Source organism: Squalius cephalus (assembly GCF_949319135.1).
Source record: "Squalius cephalus genome assembly, chromosome: 2".
Taxonomy (NCBI): Eukaryota; Metazoa; Chordata; class Actinopteri; order Cypriniformes; family Leuciscidae; genus Squalius; species Squalius cephalus.
Genome location: NC_137123.1, coordinates 30,844,677 through 30,864,924, shown reverse-complemented (window position 1 = coordinate 30,864,924; position 20,248 = coordinate 30,844,677). Strand labels below are relative to the sequence as shown.

The following is a 20,248-nucleotide window of genomic DNA, read 5'->3' as shown; positions in this document are numbered from 1 at the left end:
TTCTCTTTTAGTAAAAATAAAAACAATTCACTGACTTTGAATCACTTATCTGATGGGTCCTGCTCCAGCCACAGATGAAAGGGAATTATAATAAGCTTTGTTTAGGTATGGCACATGGCAATTTAATTTGTTTGTCATTTTGCAAAAGAAAAAAAAATAATTCCCTAAAGCACCGGTTATTAAAATGGACTTTAGAAATCATTGGCAGAGTACAATAAGACCGGTGCCAAATTTACCAATGGCATTATTTAGCCCACCCTGGAGGAAGAAATAATTTGAAAAATTATAATTCCAGCCATTACAAAAACAATACTGCCATCTGTTGGATAAAAACTTCCATTTTATTGTTACATATTTTTATATATTAATAGAAAGTAATAGAGCAACAGGTTAAAATTTGTAGTTTACAGGGAGGTCACACGAACAGATGTTTAAAAGGAGGGAAAACAGACACATCAGTTTTCAGAAGTCAAACATTCTGCAATCACACATACTCCAAGCGCTCCCTTCCATTTTGAGAAGCCGGCATATACCGTCCCCCACCGGACGGCCTTCCTTTTGGGCAAGAACTGCAGAGAAGGCCTCCACCAACCAGCATGAGAACCGCTGCCCCCCAGCAGATAAAGATGGCTGCTCCTAACTCCCTCTTCTGTGCTTGGGCCACTAGAGGATTGTAGAAGTCTCCAATGACCCCATGGGCAATCCAACTAGATGGCACCAAACCCAAGACTCCTGCAGTGACGAAGGCGGCCCCTCCTACTGCAACAACCCGAGCCTTTGCGAAACCGTCTGCCAAGCAGTTAGTACATTTACCACCTGCAAAACTGGCAAATATGCCTACTAGACCAAGAAGGGCAGCAATAATAAGGATAGCTCGAGAGGCTTGTAGGTCTTGAGGAAGAGCCAGCATGGAGTCGTACACTTTACACTGCATTTGACCAGTGCTCTGAACCACACAGCTCATCCATAGTCCCTCCCACATGATCTGCGCTGTCACAATGTTGTTTCCAATAAAAGCGGTCACACGCCATAGAGGAATCGCACACGATATGATGATGCCCAGCCAGCCAAGAATGCCTAGTGAGGTTCCAAGAAGCTGTAATCCAGTAGACATGTCTGCAAAAAGAGGGAGAAGCCAATAAACCAAAAAGGAAAGGAGCGCTGGAAGTAATGCAAGCAATGATAAAAAGAAAAAAAGAAAAACAAATTCTTTGTAACACAGTGGAGTATTAAAGTAAATTCATGCTCATTTTAAAACTCACAAGCTCTTGTGACCTAATAACTTTCCTCTCCCTCTTGCAACTACTCTTCTCTGGTGAAGACACATTTACCAGTGTGAGGGAAGGACAACCTCTTGCTCACATCATCATAGCAATAGCAAACCACAACAACCCAATCAATTCTCAATACTTCACAATAAGGAAGAAAACACTAATCGCAACTTCGATTTCACACAGACTTTACAGTGTGGTCACATTTAGCATTGGTCAGCTAATTGTCAAGGGACAAACCCAGTTATTTCAAGAGGAAATCACACAATCTGTAATTTCTCAATGCATAAGACTTCCCCCCGCAGATTTCACAACAGGTTCAAGTCAGTCATGCGGATTCACCATGTTTAACAGAAGAAAGCAGATTGGTTTTAAGTAACCAGAGGTAAACACCCTGGAACTCTACTTACTGTAAGGACCTTGTGAAAAAGCATAAAATGTGTTTGTTTTTTGGTTAGCCATCAATTTTTTTTTTTTTTTTTTTTTTTTTAAAGAATCTCAAGACCTGCCAAGGATGGTTTTAGCAGTGTTTCCCACCAGCAGGGTGGACATTAAAATAATATAAAATAATATTGAAAGTGATATGAGCACAGCATGTCATACATAGCTACACTATTGACAATAGCCTTTTTTTGCCTGGACAATTAAACCGCACCTTTAGTGCCGATTTAGTTTACACCCTATTGCCAAACTGTAGGAAATAGAATTTAAACTGATTTATTGAAAAGTTAAGCTAAAATTTTTAGATGTTATAGAGAAATATTTTTACCTGTCTGTAACAAATCTCCACGATAAACATCTCTTACCTGAGAACTTCCAATGCTGTTGATGAGCTTGCAACTTATAACACCCACACCAATCAAATCACAATGATTTGTACAAAATTCTGAAGCAAGCACAAAATGCTTGTGCGCAAGAAAACAAGTATTTTAAAAGACTTGATTCACGCCAACAAAAATTTCCGTGTGCTCCTTTAATGCTGTTTTCTGCTGTTAATTACTATCGATCTGTGATTGGCTGATTATCAATCAGTTAAATCACTTGTTTCTAGTTTAACGCTGTACTGATAACGCTGACTGTTCATTATTAAACTATTCATTATTACTATTAGTTATCAATTACTCAGTTACTTACATTTCGCCCGATGATTTTATAGATCTTATATTTCATAAACATCAAATAAAAGGCCCATGATTGTGAAACATGTTGGAGGCATTAAGGCAAGAATATGGGAGTGCGCGTGTTTGGAAAACGTAGTTCATTAGAGAGACGATTAAAGTGATTTTGACAACTTATTTGTTTTGGTGTGTTTATTACAAAACAGAAAAATATAAGGTTCTTGCCTAACCAATCAAATATCCAGAGTGAGGATACACTCGGACTGCCGTTTGATCGAAGGGGTCATCGTCCAATCACAAAGCAGACATTTAATGCTCAGCAGCAACTGACAGGGCATTCCACCAATCAAATGGTTCCGATGGGCTGTCCTTACACTCACGGTAACGTTCGTGGTCTCTGTTGTACGCGCTGGTTTAGACAAGCAGTATGGCGGAAGAAGAGAGTGAATTGGAGTTAGACAGGTTTAAGAAAGAACTGGAGACTTTGTCAAAGACTAGGACAAACGACGAACGCGGACTTCAGAGCAAGACGTACTGTGAAAGGTTTTGCGAGGTAAGATGACACTGGAATGGACGAAAGCGTTTGCAAGCTTTTTTAAAAAGGCAAACAGAGATGTGCTAACCAGTGTTAGCAGCATGTCAGCAGATTCCCCTCCCCCAGTGTACAGCCACCGTGAGCCAACATTCACATAGTATTTTACCTCTCTATCTACAGGTGTTTTCAAAATACCGTTGAAGTAGATCTCAATAGAGCGATAGTTAATTTCCTATCACGATTTATAGAGGACGTACTGTCTGTCACTTTCTCTCAGTTAGCTCCATTAGCCTGGTAAGTGGCTAACGATTAGCATTCCTAAGTTGCATTCCAAAACAAGCAGTCTGCAGAAGATGTAAGCGTCTGCACTCTTCGTAATATTTTATTAACCAGCAATTTTATGAAACCCTAAACGGGCAAACCTAGTCTGAGAAATCATTATGCATGACTGTAGAGTGTTAAATTATAGAATAACTCGATGCTGTCAATGTTAGCAGTGGTTGTTGTCCTAATAACCAGTCACTGTAAAGTTTTGGTTTTAAACCGCTGGTTTCTTCTCAACAGTTATCCAGCAGCTTTTAATTTCGAATGAAATGGTTGCTAAATGAATGAGTCCAGCCTTCTCTTTTAAAAAATAAACTTTTTATGCCGTTTTACAAAAGTTTGATTGATGTTTGATGTTTCGAAATTTGTATCACTAAGTCCATGTCCTGCCATTGAATGGCAGTGACTCCTATGATTATAAACAAACACTATAAGTCACCTGACAGTAATGCTTTCTATTTTTAGAAGCACATAATGATAGTAATATATTTAGTTATTCTACTCTTTCTCTGTTAAATTTCTCTCTTTTTTTTCTTTTAGTTGGTGGTGGAGCAAACCGGGCGATGGCAAGTGCCTCTTCCCCAGCTCCAGGTGTTGCGGAGTGCCCTGTGCTCTTTTGTCCAGGGTGTGGCATCATTTCCTCCAGAGTGTGAGCATGTACGCTACACACTGAGTAGCCTGGCCCTGTGAGTCTGCACTTCTGCTTTTGCCATGAAATAGAAAATAGACAATATATTAGTATTTATTCTAAATTATTTATCTTTTTTAAACAAAAAAAATTAATTTATGTTCCCTCTTACTCTTTAAGTGAGTGAGTGAGACCCTTTACACCAGGGGTCCCCAACCCCCGGGCCGTGGACCGGTACCGGTCTGTGGGTCATTTGGTACCGGGCCGCACAGAAAGAATAAATAACTTAACGTATTTTCAGGACTATAAGTCGCACTGGACTATAAGTCGCATTTATTTAGAAATTTATTTCACAAAAAAAAATAAAAAAAAATAAATTGTTACGGACGGGACAGTTCTCGGTTACGGATATGTAGGATACGGAAATATAGTAGAAAATAGATCATCACGACACGAAGGCACCGGCGCGTGAACTGGAGCTCGTCTCATAAATTAACCGAAACTCCGCGTATAAGGTAGCCTACTTGCCTCACAGACCTGAGACATATATAAAAAGCTTGAAATGTCTACTTTTAAACAGAACAATCCAAAACGAAAGAAAACAGACTGTTCTCTGCTTATGTAATTCGTATGAAATGTGCATTTCTCTCTGGCGCGTTCACTACTGCGAAGATCGCGAGTCAGCATCGTCAACTTCATCCTTGCAGCTGACACTGACACAGAAAACACTTGTTTATTAGTAAACAATTAAAATGTCTCCTGCTATATTTTACATATTCATAATTATTAATTTTGCCGGTTCTTTGTGACAGCTTTTAGGTGCTTTATTGGCAGTGTCACCCTTACATGTTACATGAAAGCGTCAGCACCGAAAACATGGAGATTTTTTTCTTTTTGGGGGCATTTTGTTTGTGTTCAGGCTTTCTCAGTTGTCTTTAGGCGCAATGTTACGAGGACGCTGCTAATAAAGTTGCGAGTAGGCCTACACATTGGATTCACGTTTATTACTATATTTAAAAAATATGGGACAGAAATCGCTCAGATTTCATTAAAAAGATCTTAATTTGTGTTCCGAAGATGAACGAAAGCCTTACGGGTTTGGAATGACATGTGTGAGTAATTACTGACAGAATTTACATTTCTTTCATCGAAATTAACTTGCCCTCTCTTGCATCAACTTCCCTGATGACGTGTTTACCGGCGCAAGGGCGAGACAACCGGTCAATCACATGAGATCACATCAATAGAGTGGTGCAGGGATGATGTATTTTTCTAGGCCAACCCGGAAGTTAGCTAATTACCCAAAAACCCAATAGGATTTTTCCTTCAGCTTTTGGGTTATTGCTGAAAATAAGGTCTGTGACAAACGAAAGCTTCTGATTCTTTCTCATTTTGTTCATTGTGATAATCATAAATATAATCGGCAGAAGTCAAAAGCTAAATGTAGGCTATAAACAAACTACACCACGGTCACATGAGTTCAATGTCACCGTCACTAAGCAACTCTTTCAGTCTTTATTTAAAAACATTGTTGTAATAGTTTGCAAGAGGGTATTACTGATTTATTTTATATTGTAGTATAAAACATGAAAGGATCTTGAGCTTTTGTCGACCGGGAAGATTTTAAAACGAGCCGTTCATCCATAAATACGCAAGATCACTGTGAAAATACAGACCGGAAGACAAAAGACAATGAGCGCAGTGCTGAAAAGGGGCGGGGCTACATAAGGTCTATAGCAAACGACAAAAAGACTCCCACCCTACATTTTTTCTTGTTCTAGAAGCAGTTTCACTTTTATATATGTCACAATAGGAAAGAAAATACTATCACAACTTCCGTTTCATGCTGACTTTACAGGTGCTGTATAACTTAATTAGAACAAATTAGTAAAACAAATTAGGAAAGTAGAACGTACGTCTGGTAAAATTGAGCACTCTTGTCATTTGCTTACTTTCATGTTGTTCTAAACCTGTATGACTTTCTTTCTTCTGTGGAACACAAGATATTTTGAAGAGTGTTTGTACCCAAACAGTTTTGATTTCCATTGACTTCCATTGTATGGACTTAAAAAAAACACTGGTATTTTTCAAAATATCTCTTATGTTCCCCAGAATTTAAATTGTTAGGTAAACGATCCCTTTTAAGTTATTTTAACCTTTGTCTGTAATAAGGGTGCTCTGATCAGAATTTTTACGCGAATACTCACCAAGCTGGGCATTTTGACACATTTTTGTGTGTATTTAACCAATTAGGCATGAAAGTTCACTTTGCTTGTCCGTGTTCCACTCCGTCTCGGAGCGCCTTTCGCGGCTTAATGCAGTTTTAATAACTCTTGTTATCTGTATTTTACTGTTTACTTGAATGTAGTGAAGCAATTTTAGCTGCGCATAGAAAAATTGTCCCGGAAGTTTTGCGTTATCTGATCGGGTCTTCTGATCGGCCTTTGTAGAGACCATCGATCAAACTAGATGAAGCTGTTATCAGACGATAACGATCGTCCACATCAAAAATGACAAATATAAAGATAACTATAACGAAAATTATATTAGCGTCCACACCAGCAGACGATATTGTTCTGTTTATTCTAAGCGCGTCCTTGTCTGTCGCTTGATTCTGATTGGCTTTTGTATTGTTCATCAGCTAAATAAAATCGTTCTGAAAGTGATTCCACCTATATCGTTACTCTGTGCCTTTATCGTTATAGCTGGTGTGGACTGTTAATCTTTAATATTGAGAGGCTCTGATAATATTTCTCCACCTCCTAATATAAAACTAATCCTGCCTGAAGATAGAAAAGTGGCTAAAATGCTTACTGTATTGTTTATTGGTGCAACAGGTTGTAAAAGTGAATAATTGCAGCGTCTACTCATTTTTTTCATTTGCAGGAGTATCTTTGAACTGCTGTTGTTCTTTGGAAAAGATGAATTCATCGAGCATCCTTTAAAAGATATTCTAGACTCATTCCAGGTAATCGCATGACATCAATCCTATTATTCTTGGGGAGCATCATGTAGAATTCTGCTCTTTAACCTTTCAGTGGTTATCTTGTTGTGTCACTCGTATGTTTCCATTAATATGGTTTAATTTTTTTTTCTGTCTATTCTAGGACTGCTATGCGAGCCTGGTAAGGCACCAGAATGTTTACCTTCTGCAGGTTAGGCATATTATTAAAGATGGAGGGCCTTGGGCAAACCCTGTACTTCAGGCCATTCTCAAGGATTCAGAGCTACCACAAGAAGATGGTCAGTCTATCAATGTTTTGTTTAAAAACAGTGTATCTTGATCAAGTAATCTTTACCTTGGATTTTCTAAACTGTGAATGGAGTTGATTATTATAATTCTTAATTGCTGTTTTTGTTTGCAGTGGACAAATATCTGAGTTCAGAAGTATCCATTTTCTTTGAGCTGCGTTTGCGTTACCTGGTGGCATGTGAGAGGCTTCCGGAGGCCTTGGCACTGACAAGGAGATGCATCCGGCACTCTGTTGTAGGGAGGCATCTCTATTTCAAGCAAGCCTACCTCATCTGCCTTCGGAGAGCTTCTCTTTGTGAGCGCTTGTACAAGGAGGTGAGTGAGAAATTATCTTGGTATGAAACGGACCTTATACACAGTCCACTTTTTTTGGGCAGTTTGCATACCTGAACAACAGCAAAACATTCTCCATTCCCTATTGTGGTTTATAGGGCTTCTGACTGTTCTGGACTTTCTTAGTGTTGCCTAGTTGTGCATTAAAGTCCTGCCTTGAAATGATTTGCCCTGTTGGGTTATGTATTAATAGATCTTTTTGTAACACTTTCTATGAAGTCCATGTTTATAATGAATTATAAATATATTTATAAAGACTCATTAAGACCTATACTGCATTATAAGAACAGTTATAGTTACATTTCGATTATTTTTATAATTACTTAAGCCATGGATTTGCTTTTTCAGTGCGCATGCTCATAATCCATTCCATTATACACTGATTTATAAGTATTAATTACCGTAGTCAGTCGTATGGATCCATGAATGTATTTATAAAGATGCAACCTGCATTGCTATAATGTTGTTATATTATAGTTGTCAAATAAGTCAATATATTGTTATTAATAGCCATGTTGTGTTATTATACATACTTACTGTTAGTGATAATACAGTTACTAACCTCTATAACTGCATCATTGATGGATTTAAGTGAAAACATGGGATGCAATTTTCCTAAAGTAAATGTTAAGAAATTATGAAGATGTGTTCATTATACATTTTAAGTTATTTACTTGTAAATGTAACTAATGAACAATAATAATACAAATAATGAAAAATAAGAAAAACAGAAATTAATACAAATAGTTGATTTTTCTTTTTTTTTCTTTTTTAATGTCACATACTAGCAAAATACTGCAACAATATATTTCTTTTTAAGTATAATTCCAAACTGCTATAAGCAATACCATGCATATGGCTGAGATTTACATAATTGATAATTAATTGGTTCAGCAAACAAGTGTCTCTGGAACTATATTATATTTGATAATTTATAAATCAGTGTATAATGGATTATGAGCATGTGCATTGAAAAAGCAAATGCTTGCCATATAAGTAATTATAAAAATAATGTAAATGTAACTATAACTGTTTTTATAATGCAGTATAGGTCTTGATGAGTCATTAGAGGTGGGAATCTTCAGTCACCTCACGATCCGATCCGATTCCGATTCTGGGAGTCACGATCCGATTCCAGAACGATTCCCCCCCCCCCCCCCATTAATTCATTAGTTTACATAAGTAATTAAGTAGTCTATTTTTTTTATAATTACAAATAAAATAAATAAAACATTAAAACAGTTTTATTTTAAGAATTTTAAACTAATATAACTTCAAACCATATAAATAGCAAATAATAAAGAGAAGCATATAAACAAATGACAAAGAAACAGAAGAGTGCTTTCAGTATTTAAGATTATCTGAACATTTTCCATTCAAGAACTGTGAGTGATTTATTTTCATCATACTTTTGTTTTTTACTTTGACATCTTATTAGACTGAGATATCTTAGATATCTATTTAGCTGCATTCACGCTCGGATCTCTTTTTAAATACAAGTAGTAATGTGGTTTGTCCTCACCGTTTAATCCCTTAAGACATAACTTGCTGTGTTTACGTTCATTTTGCACAAGTATATTAAACCACTTACTAGGGGTGGGAGATATTGACAAAAATGAATATCTCGATATTTTTTTCCAATATCTCGATATCGATATTCAGACGATATTTTTGCCATCCTTCAAAGAAATGTGTGCAAACTGGCAAAGAAGGTCCAGTTGGTCTTTTGACTTGCTGCATTTGACTTATTATTGTAGGCTATAGAAAAAAAAAAAAAAAAAATAAAGGAGCTAACTAAACAGAATCTGAGTTAGCCCCTACTTTGTGCACTTACAAAAAAAAAAAAAAAAAAAAAAAAACCCGGAACTAGACACCTCTTGCAACAGTGATTATTAAATCAAACAACAATATTGTTGATGATAAATTCAAAGTAAAAAATGTTCTTTTCAAAACGCTATAAATCCCTCAATTTTTTCCCCAAAACGCAAAATCCATCTTTTTTCCGTTTGTCTTTTTAAAAAAGTCTTTTGTCTTTTATTTTTTGTGTTTGCATTTATGAGGAAAAAACAATATTACGTGACAGTTCTCCATTATGGACGCGAGCGCTCTGAAAGCGCACTAAAAGACTTTCAAACTTTCACAGAGACCTCAAAACAGAAAGCACAAAGCCTTTCTTTAAAACGAATTTCGTTTTGTATTAATTGTATCTTAGTTTTAATATTTTTTTCATTACCAATTTCTGGATTTAATGCATAAAAATAAAAATAAAACTATGTAGCCTAATAAATGTGCATTTCTCCGGTGCGTTCACTAGCCTACTGCAAAGATCGCGAGTCAATAGAATAGCCTATCATAAACTTGCAGCCGACACAGAAATTAATAAACAATTAAAATGTCTTATTGCAATATTTTACATAATCATTACTTTTGCTGGTTCTTTGAGGCAGCTTTTTAGGTTTATGGCGTTTTGGAAAAGAGCTCTTCACGTACAAACACCGTTTCACCAAGGCACAGCGGCCCTTCAGCACATAAGAACAAAAAGAGAAAAAGCACGGACTTACTAATTACGAAACTTTGATGTGGTTGAACAGGTGAAAAAGTCACAAATTCCTCTGCAACTCAAACCTTCTCAATACGAGTTATGAAGGAAGAGAACAGCATTACAGTTTTCAGCGCGTCCTCCTCTGATTGCTGTGTTGTGACTGAAAAAGTGCGTGCAGGAGCACATGCGCAAAACGTAGGTTTGTAAAATGTCCTTTTGTAAAATGACATATTATAAAATAAAAATAATTCTTATATCATTTTACAAAACGGTTTTGCGCATGTGCTTCTGCGCGCACTATTTCGTGCGTTTTTGACGACACGGGACCATGGGCTGGGCCACTCGTTGCTTCCGGGAATAGTACTGCCCTACAGTGTTAAAAGTCGCTACATATAATTGTTTAGAATGTTATAGTGTGCGTTATTTGTTTTCTCTTTAACTTCTTTCAGCTCTTTTCATGTTTGGGGGGTCGGATTGTACAAATTATGAAATATTCGATATCCCAATTTTGCATATCGTCCAGACAACAATTTGGATATTATCGTCTAAACGATATATCGCCCACCTCTACCACTTACACGGAGTCGCACAGCCGCATGCGCGAGCAGTCAACACAAAGCGCGCATCAGCATTTGAAACTGAAAGCAGCCTTCTGTTAGCGAGGTTCATATTTTAAATATATAAGTCCACTGCATTCCAAACCACATAAACGATGACTTCGTAGAGCATTTTTAAGGAGAATATCGACGCGCGAGACAGCACACTTCAAGTGTAACATCAAACATGCGCGTCTCTCACAGCGCATCCTGTACAATGAAGCCTGTGAATGTCCTTATAATTCGTTTCAACCTTACGGAACTTTATTAAATATTATTTTACTGAAGGTACGTGTGTGGGGAATTGTTAGCAAGCAGAAGACGGGTGTTTCTAAAGCAAACTCTGCGTCATCGCACATCTGGTTATAAACTAAGCTCAGAATCGATTCTGAAATTCTCAGAATCGATCCAGAATCGTTGGAGAGAGAATCGCGATGCATCGATGGATCGATTTTTTTCTCCCACCACTATGAGTCATTATAAAAATATTTATATAAATGGAGCTATAATTCATTATGTGCATCCTGATGGCTTTCCTAAAGATAAAAGTAGAAACACAATTATTATTTAACTTAATCAGGTAATGCACAATCTTTAAAAATACTACTGTCATTGTTTAATGCATCAGTGCATGTTGGAATTTAACATTAGCCAAGCTTAATAAGTGATGAAAAAAACTAAAACTAAAGATTTACTTATCAATCAAACAATTACAATCAGAATGTGTGCTGCATAACCTAAAGTTGCTAGTTGGTATCCAGCCTTCTCGCTTCACTGCTGCAATCCAGGCATCACATCTAAAATCTAAACACTTTAATTTTCTAAAGTAGCTTAGTTGCAGCCTTGCAGGCGTGAGGATGCATCCAACCACTGAGCAACATGGATGTATTTTTTTTATTGCCGGATTAAATTAATTATCGCAATCCGACTGTTCATTAAGCGCCTCACGCCGATGTTTTGAATGCGCTCGACAGCTAACCGGAAATATCCAAGGGCCAAAGACGTCACTTCCTTAAAATAACGAATAACTGTTGAAATGGTCCATGGGAACCGGAGCTTCTAACGGCAGCTGCAGTGACGCAGTGACTTTACCAATCAGCTCTTTTATTTAGAAGGCTGGACGTATTCCGCCATATATGCACGTTGCACTCTCTCCCACTCATTAGTAATAGGACTGAATTGTGTATATCTATACTTGTATCTATAGTCTTTCGTTTAATGTATTATTTTTATTTTTTGATGCTTCTAAGAGGGCCAGTGTGAAGTTGGTCATTTAACTGGCACAGCAAAAAAATAAATAATATCATGCTAATTACGTATTTTAATGTAAATCAATGCAATATCACAGGAAATAATTTATTCTAAGTTTTTTGTGGTCTGTTCTAGGGGTGTAAATCGGACAGTTAATCACGATACGATACGATATCGGTTCTCTCAGCCAGCGATACGATATTTGCCGATACCTCAAAAAATTCTACGATACGATTACAATTCGATTCAGGGCTATATCGATCGATTAATCGATATTTAGATATTACGTGCCAAGTGTACACAACCAGTTACGTTTATTAACTCACACTAATATGCAAAATTATGTAACATGAAAGTTTAATTACTTAAGCTCTTTGAAAATTGCACACCCTCTCCCAATTGGGACATTTACAAGTTATTTGTTACAAGTTTTTAAAAAAAAAAACATACATGATCCACAAGCCCAATATTGACAATAAATGTTAAATTTAAAATAAATACAAAGAAACAGTTTGTGATTTTTTTTTTTTTAGGTAATTTACTACACATTGTCATAGGCCTATACATACTGTGGATTATTAAGGCTAAATTTTACTAAACACTCTTGCTAAATGAGGTAAGCACACTTACTTTCTCATTTCAGATTAGGGGTGGGAATCTCTAGGCACCTCACGATTCGATTCGATTACGATTCAGAGGGTAACGATTATCGATTATTAACGAATTTTTTTTTTTTTTTTTTTACTTGGTACTTTTAAAGCAAAGTATTTATGATGACCCATAACAAACTTACTTCCATCTTCCTATATTAATTTTATTAATAAAACAAATGGAAGTGATTTGAACATTGCAAAGAACCAACAGGAAAATGTGCCTGTACTAGCAGCGTACTTCTTGTAAATTAATACAAACTTCAGCATATTCTGAATCTCTAGCATTTAATAATAGACTTCTAACCAACATCCTCTTGTTATTTCCAATGAGCAATATAATCCTTCAGACAAAAAACATTTTGCTGTAGCAAAATCACAAACAGTTTTTGTTCAAAAATATAGAATTATGTACCAGCAGCTCTCATATAATGCTTGTGGACTTATGCATATTCTGAATAATTAGTAACATACAAAGCCTCTCTTATTCACAACTAAATAATAAAGAGTTATGACTTGAAAGGTTTGCTATTTACCACAATCAAAAACAGCTTATACAAAAAAAGTGAATGAACATCTGCAGAGAGCACAGTCAAAATGTAACTTTTTGTGACTGGCATTGCACATATTGCAGGGCAGTACAATGTACGTATAAAAGATCGGTTTACAGTATATTGATGTGAAAACTAAATGGGCTACTGAAAGCAGCTTTCATACAAAAAATACTAAATAGGTAACAATGAAATTTTCCATACGCTAGCTTTTAACGAAGAGTGTGCCGTTCGAATTTGGCGCTCAGCCATCATGCGTCTGTTAAGTGCGCGAGTCTGTTATGTGCGTGCCACAGACTGCACGCGCACTGCACGTCCGCTTAGAGTTCCGCCTTTTGCGTTCCGTCAATATTACGTTTTTAGAAAAAAAAAAAAAAAAACTTTTTTTTTTTAGAGAATCGATTTTTTGACATTTGTGAATCGATTCAGAATCGTCCACGTCCGCATCGCGATGCATCTAAGAATCGATTTTTTTCTCCCACCCATATTTCAGATGTGTATGTTCTTCTCAGTAATGATTTGTTATACACCGATTCAGACACTGACGGGCAGACCAATTGCTTTAACCATTCATTATAATGAATCGGCTCAAAGGAGTCATTAGGTCGCGAATCGGACTTTAGCGGACGTGTTGTGTGGGAATCCTGGCTGTTAGGACATCACAAAAGATTTGTCAACACACGCAAAAAAACCCCACTTCAAACCCACTTCCCCACTTTTTTTTTTTTTTTTGCATTTATTTAAAGTTATGTCAGCTGCATGTGCGGAATGCTTGTCACAAGTTGTAAGAGAAGATAAGGCAACTTTTTTTTGACTGCAATTCACACCCAGCGCTAATTCAGCAAAAATATTCTCCGAATGCACCACGTGAAACATGGATTCGGTCTTCCGACCTTTAGGATCAGTTGATTTTGATGCGAGGGAGAGAGCAAAGACAGAACTGAAGACGAAGAGTGCCCACGCGGGGGTGGGGCGCTGTGATCGTTCTCTCCGTCACTCCGTCAGTAGCCTGCTTCACTCACAAAACACAATTACAGATCAAATAAGGCTTTGGCGGGACAAAAAATCGTTTTGGCGGCCGCCAAAAAAATTTCAATGTAGGAAAAACCCTGTCGATGCATCGTATCGTTAGACGTTTGATCGATGCATCGATCCATATCGATGTATTGTTACACCCCTAGTCTGTTCAGGTGTAGAAAGGTAGTGTGTTGTTTGTATATAAACAAAGCTGAAGCTATAAATAAAGTGACATGAAAGATTTCCAAATATATGTAATGTTTTTCTGACATAATGGAAGATCACCATATTTCATGAGAAATGTCAAAAATTACACTCTTGTTTTCTTTTCTAAAGATGGCAGATATCGATGGGAAGGACGCTGTAGAGATACTCTGCATGATGGAGAATGAAGAGAAAGATGAGACTATTTTGATGCTGAGTAAAGGCTTCCTATCTCAGAAGCTCCAGATTGGAGACATGTACTACCTTTGGTGGGTCTCAATAGCTCTACAAACATTTAGAAGGGGATTTGTTTTCAGTGTATTGACCCTCTTTTTAGCATTTTATATTTTTTACACAGTTATTGCAACAACCTGAACAGAAGATAGTGTTGAGGTTGCAGAAAATTACATTCTCATTAGGGCCCGAGCACCGATGGTGTGAGGACCCTATTGGAATTGCTCCGTTTATTTTTTTATGTATTTCTTTTTTCCTTTAAGGGATTTGGTCTTCATATGGAGCAGACTCTACTTGCGGTTGAACCTTTCTAAACAAAACTTCCTAGAGGAATGCAAAGTAATGATATTGTCAGCCACCAACATAAAAGCGATTTTCCCATTTATGAAGGTGATTTTGGCAGAGGTAAGATATTATTTTATCATTAATTTACTGTATTACGCTTGTAATTGTAGACATAGACAAAAATCTAAGCAAACACACCATTTGTCAATATTTATGGAATGGTCTTTTTATAATGGCAATAAAATATTTATTTTTCAGCTTGGAAAAGACGGCCTGGGGATTTGTGTGGAGCTTTGTGCTCGAGCCTTGCAGACTGACCTTAAGAATGATCCAGTCACCAAGTCCCTCATCTACAAAACCATTGCATACCTACTTCCTAATGACCTTGAGGTCTGTAGGGCTTGTGCACTGCTAGTTTTCTTCCTAGAGAGAACTGTTGAGTCATACAAGAATGTGTTCCTCCTATATAGTCACCCTGATCAAGAGTATCATGCAGACACCAGTCTTGTGGGTAACAGTGTACGCTTTGAGGTTCTCCAGATCCTGAAAAAAGGCCTGTACTTTGACCCTGAGTTCTGGAGCATTCTCAACATCGAGACAAACTGTCTGAAGCTAATGAGTGATAAGGTCGGTAAAGCAGCCTTATGTGAAATCATGCAAAAGGACAAGTGGATTCCAAGTTACTGTATGAAAGGATATTGTCAGTGTCACGCGGACAACACAGACAGGACTATTAATAAAGCAGAGAAACCTACAAACCGAAATGACCAGGAAGCAGAGTCATTGAAAACATGGGTTAATTCTGCCTCAGGGGAAGCATCCTCCAAACCTCCAGGTAAAAGGCGGGGGAGGAAGCCAGGGACACATCTTGTTAAAGATTCAGAGGCCTCTCCAGTTCGACGTTCATTTAGGCAATTGGACTTGGCAAAGAATCACACCAGGCAACTTAATAGCAGGCGTCAGAGACTACTTTCCCGACAGACAGAGATGAACACTCTGAAACGCAAGGGCAGGAAACCACAATGGCTTTTGGACCAGTTAGCTGCCCAAGCAGAAAACGGTGAACCTCGACAGGCCAAGAAACCAGGAAGGAAACCAAAGCAGTCAAATATTTTGACAGAGATTTCACTTGAGACAGCAATCAGTGAAGTCACAATGAAATTTTCATATCCTGATAATGAAGTTGACCTCTCTTCTGATGTTCAGGCCTCACCGTTTTCCACAGAGACCCCTAATATCCCTGAAAGCAGTACTAAAAGAATTCAAGAGAATTTGAAATGCCCTGACAGTAATGCGTCTCTTCTTGAGTTACTATCAGCAGAATCTACTCCATGTAGCAAAAAAGACTTCAAGGTGCGGGAGGAGATTGTTTTCTGGGAACAAGGCCTTTCTATGGTTCGAAAATTCCACACATATTCAAGACAAGCTGAATTGGAAGGAATATCAGTTGACGGTTTACACCGAGATAAAGAATTTAATCTGGACCATAATGAATCCAAACAAGAACCACAGTCTGCTGAGCAACAGTTTGAACCTACAGAGAGCCTGGGAGCTGCAACACAGGATAAAAATGCGGTGGAAAGCATGGCTACACCAATCCCAGCTTTAAATGTGGAAACATCCACTTCAGTTGAAGCCATTCTTGACCCAGTTAAAGAATTTATTGAAGATCCAAAATTAAATAGCGAGTTATCAATTCCCCAAGATGCAGACACTAAATATCCAGACTACGGTCCTTACAGTCCTATTAGTCCTGCTGAAAATATTAATGTTGATCTTTCACCAGAAGTGACAACTGATACCAGAGCTGACACCATTCCTGTACCTCATAGTACGCCAGAAAATATGACGGTTCTTCATGAGGATGCTCCTCCAGTTCTTACTAAAGAGACAATGCTCCCTGATGAAACAGTGGCTACTTTTAGTGAAACTGAGATTGACACTCTTGACACTAAAAGTGTGCCTGAGAGGACGGAGGTGCCAGTGGTGCCATCAAAACCTGAGGAGACATCACCAGATATGCATGCAGCTGTTGATGGTCTAGTCTCTGACCTTATCCCCGCAAGTGATGCAAGTTGCCAGCTTTCAGTTACCTGCAGCCTTTGCAATAAAGAAACCAAAAACCCACACATTCTACGGCATGCACTGTGGCATCACCGAATTGACAGAAAGTGCATGTTCTGTCACAAACGCTACACTCATGGGCGCAGCCCATCAATCCATTTTAAAGTGCACATTCAGGAACTGAAAAAGTCTAATGGGCTTTTTAGTGAAGCTGTTTGTGAGAATGCCACCGAGACCGCCTCACAATATGCCCAGAAGAGACTGTTTAAACGTGTGAAGAATAAGTTTAGAAACCTCAAAATGAGGTTAAACTGCAGTTTGAACATCACAGATTTGCACAAGGAAGGGCAAAGCACAGAGCCTAAGGTTAGATTGCGGACAAGGTTGGTCAAGAATTCAGATCCCCCAAGTACATCAGATGAACAAAAAGAGAAGGTTTGCAAGATGAAGACAAAATGTCTAAGGAGGGTTTTAGCAAAGAGATCTCAGCCCACAGATGAGAACAAAAAGTTTTTCAATATGAAACTAGCAAAGAAGAGACCAAAGGCTATGCAAGCACAAACTCCAGAGGACAAACAGTTGGATTCCAATGGCAACTCAGCTCATAGGGTAAATGGAGTGATCAGAAAGAAAAGGAAAGTTAAGAGTGTGACTGAGACAAATACCTCAAATGAAAAAAATCAGACATCATTACCACAAGATAACAAACAGAAAATTGAAACATCATTACCACAGGACAACAAAGAGAAAATTGAGACATCATTACCACAGGACAACAAAGAGCAAATTGAGACATCATTACCACAGGACAACAAAGATAAAATTGAGAATGCAGAATGTGCAGAAAGTCAGAAAGACAATGTCAAGACTGAATCTAAGAATGTAGGACTAAAAAAAGACAAGAGCAAATCAAAAATTAAAAGAAAAGATGAAATTGTGAACTCTAGGGTAAAAAAGAAGAAGATTACTCCTGGAGACCAAAAAGAGGATGGAGAAGCTATAAAAAGGAGGAAGATGACAAATAGTCCAGAAGACAGTTCTGAGAACCAGGAACCCATAGACAATAATACAGAATTTAAGGAAATAAATGCAGTGGGGTATAAAAATGGGACTCAGACAAAGTCCAAACAGCCTTCAACACCATTCCAGGGAAAAAGAACTGGTGCATCTACGCATGTTAGATGCCCTGTGGAGATTTGTACATTTAGTGCCAAGTCAATCCTTGTCCTTTCACATGTGCTATCACACCACCATGGCGACAAGAAGGCACTTCTGTTCTTTTTCAATTTTGGAAAGGAAAAATGTCTTTTCTGTTGTAGAAAGATATATAATCCCCAGCATTTTTTTGACCATGTGATATGCCACAGAGGTGAGCTGAAGTTCCCATGCTATCATTACGGCTGCAAGGAAAGGTACCAAACGCGTACAGAACTGAGCGAGCACATGTTAGTCCATCATCCATTGAGAGCGATGTGCTGCTTTCCTGGTTGCTCTATGCAAGCTGAGACTATTTTGCTCCTTTATAAGCATGAAAAAACACATTATCGACTTGATACAAATTTGGAAATAAAGACATTCCCCAAAGATTCTGAACCAACAGGGCATGGAGCCCCTCAAATTCTGGAAGGTAGTATGGAGGCAGCAGCAAATTCTTCAGTCAGTCAACCAATTCAGGGTGCAGCCAAGTGGAAGGACCCTTCAAATCAAGATGATGATGGAAAGCCTTTGGTCCTCAATAAAAGTTCTGTTAGCTACAGTAGCAAGAACCATAGCCTTGTTAATGGGCATAGTGAGGGTAACAAAGAAGTTTCTGCCAAAACTTCAGATCCAGTCATTAAAGAGCAGGAACCACTTGTTTCAGGAAAACCTGCAAATAAACAATTCATTCGACCCCTTCCCTCAGCTTATCTAGATGAGTCGTACATTAGCATGCCAAAACGCTGGAAGGAACCCCAGGTGGCCTCAAAGTTATTGGGCTCAGTGTCAAAGCCAGTAAAACTTCCTACCAGGCAGCGTTGCTCTCGATGTTTTGAGTCTTTCAACAGTGAGGAAGAGCTGCAAACACACAAGGACAAATGCACATCCCTCTTTGGTTTCGATTCGGATGATGAGAGTAAGTACCTTTTTGTTATTGATTTTAAGGTTATTTTAATTTTTGCAGTTTGTTAAATATTTTATTTTTGTCTTCATAGGTGCTACCTGAAGACAAGCAGGTCTTTCTACTGGGAAAACTGCTAAATGCTGCTGTAGGCAATCAGCGTTCTCACATGTGTGCTTAACATCTTCGTCAGCATCTCAAAACTGAACTATATTGAGATCCACATGGGAAACGAGTTATGCCTCCTTGTAGTCTCGTATGACCGATCAGCTGCTTTATTTCAGAGCAAAGGTCTGTTATCTCTAGTTAAAAGTTCTGATGTTGAAAATGCATTTTTTTTTTTTTTTTTTTATCTTTTGAGACTTGGGAGTATTTATTTTTACTTAATCATCAACTGCTTTCTCAGTAAAATAGTAAGTTTGTCTTTCTATAAAATACACAGCAGATGCTTTTCAATACTTGTCATCACTTTCTGGCAAAGATTTTTTTTCAATTCCTGGTAATGAGAGGCCACAAAGGACCATAACACTACAAGAGGATTTGGCCAGTCTTTCTGTTCAGGGTATATTCCTGCTCTAGAAAGCACAAAATGTTGTGCTCAGTCTGGCGTTTAATGGAAGGTTTAACTTTACTGTTTTGTGACAGTTGGTCAGGTGTCTACCAGTCTTACATGGTGCTTTATGAGCAGAAGGACTGGATAGAAATTCACAGGCCACTCAAAGTAGTGCAAGCACACTAAACATTTTCTTTTCTTTTCTTTTTTTTAAACCTTGATATGTGAACCATTGTAAATTGTCACTGATTGCATATTTTGCAAATGTCATTAATTTGCTTCTGTTTAAGTCAGTGGTCACTTGAGAAGAATTAAAGACACCAAGTCTTTAAATGACAGACTGACTTTTGTTGGGATCAGAAGAACTGTTGGCTTATAACAGCAGGCTGGTGTTGGTGGGAAGGCCTAGTCTAAACTGCAGATACTCATGTTAATGGTGGAGTGTACATGTGCCACAAAGACTCACCGAATATTGTCATGACATATTCTAAAGGACTTCTCTTTAAACAAAAAAAAATCTTAAAGCGGAGGACTAGTTTGTGTCTCAAACAGAGGCATGTTTAAAGCTGTTCCATTTATGAGCAGTAACAGTCTTATTTATTCTTTTTTGTTTTGTATCTTCTGTAAATGTTTGAAGAGTTTAAATTGTATATGATTGGATTGGGTGACTGGGTTTATATATTGAGAGCTTTTTTTTTTTTTTTTTTGTCCTAATTAATAAACACATTTTAGGGGGATTTG

The 20,248-nt window shown here is 37.8% G+C and overlaps 2 protein-coding genes across 2 annotated transcripts; one reads left to right on the top strand and one right to left on the bottom strand.

Moving 5' to 3' along the window:
- Positions 1-369: 369 nt before the first annotated feature.
- cldng (claudin g) lies at positions 370-2,242 on the bottom strand. The gene is made up of 2 exons (XM_079859847.1): positions 2,078-2,242; positions 370-1,116 (listed from the first exon to the last, which is right to left on the bottom strand). The coding sequence occupies exon 2, from the start codon at positions 1,112-1,114 to the stop codon at positions 485-487; it is 630 nt and encodes a 209-aa protein (XP_079715973.1). The 5' UTR covers positions 1,115-1,116; positions 2,078-2,242; the 3' UTR covers positions 370-484.
- A 538-nt stretch (positions 2,243-2,780) lies between these two features.
- znf654 (zinc finger protein 654) lies at positions 2,781-20,243 on the top strand. Its single transcript, XM_079852383.1, has 9 exons — positions 2,781-2,942; positions 3,789-3,934; positions 6,763-6,844; positions 6,984-7,119; positions 7,242-7,444; positions 14,406-14,542; positions 14,771-14,912; positions 15,051-18,969; positions 19,049-20,243. Exons 1-9 carry the CDS (start codon positions 2,817-2,819, stop codon positions 19,057-19,059), a joined length of 4,902 nt encoding a protein of 1,633 aa, XP_079708509.1. The 5' UTR covers positions 2,781-2,816; the 3' UTR covers positions 19,060-20,243.
- The last annotated feature ends 5 nt before the right edge of the window (positions 20,244-20,248 follow it).

Excerpts from the sequence above, each read along its gene's own strand:
- cldng (XM_079859847.1), bottom strand. The coding sequence starts at position 1,114 with ATGTCTACTGGATTACAGCTTCTTGGAACCTCACTAGGCATTCTTGGC.
- znf654 (XM_079852383.1), top strand. The coding sequence starts at position 2,817 with ATGGCGGAAGAAGAGAGTGAATTGGAGTTAGACAGGTTTAAGAAAGAA. Across the intron at positions 2,943-3,788 it reads ACTGTGAAAGGTTTTGCGAG|TTGGTGGTGGAGCAAACCGG; the intron begins GTAAGATGACAC and ends TTTTTCTTTTAG. Across the intron at positions 6,845-6,983 it reads ATATTCTAGACTCATTCCAG|GACTGCTATGCGAGCCTGGT; the intron begins GTAATCGCATGA and ends TGTCTATTCTAG.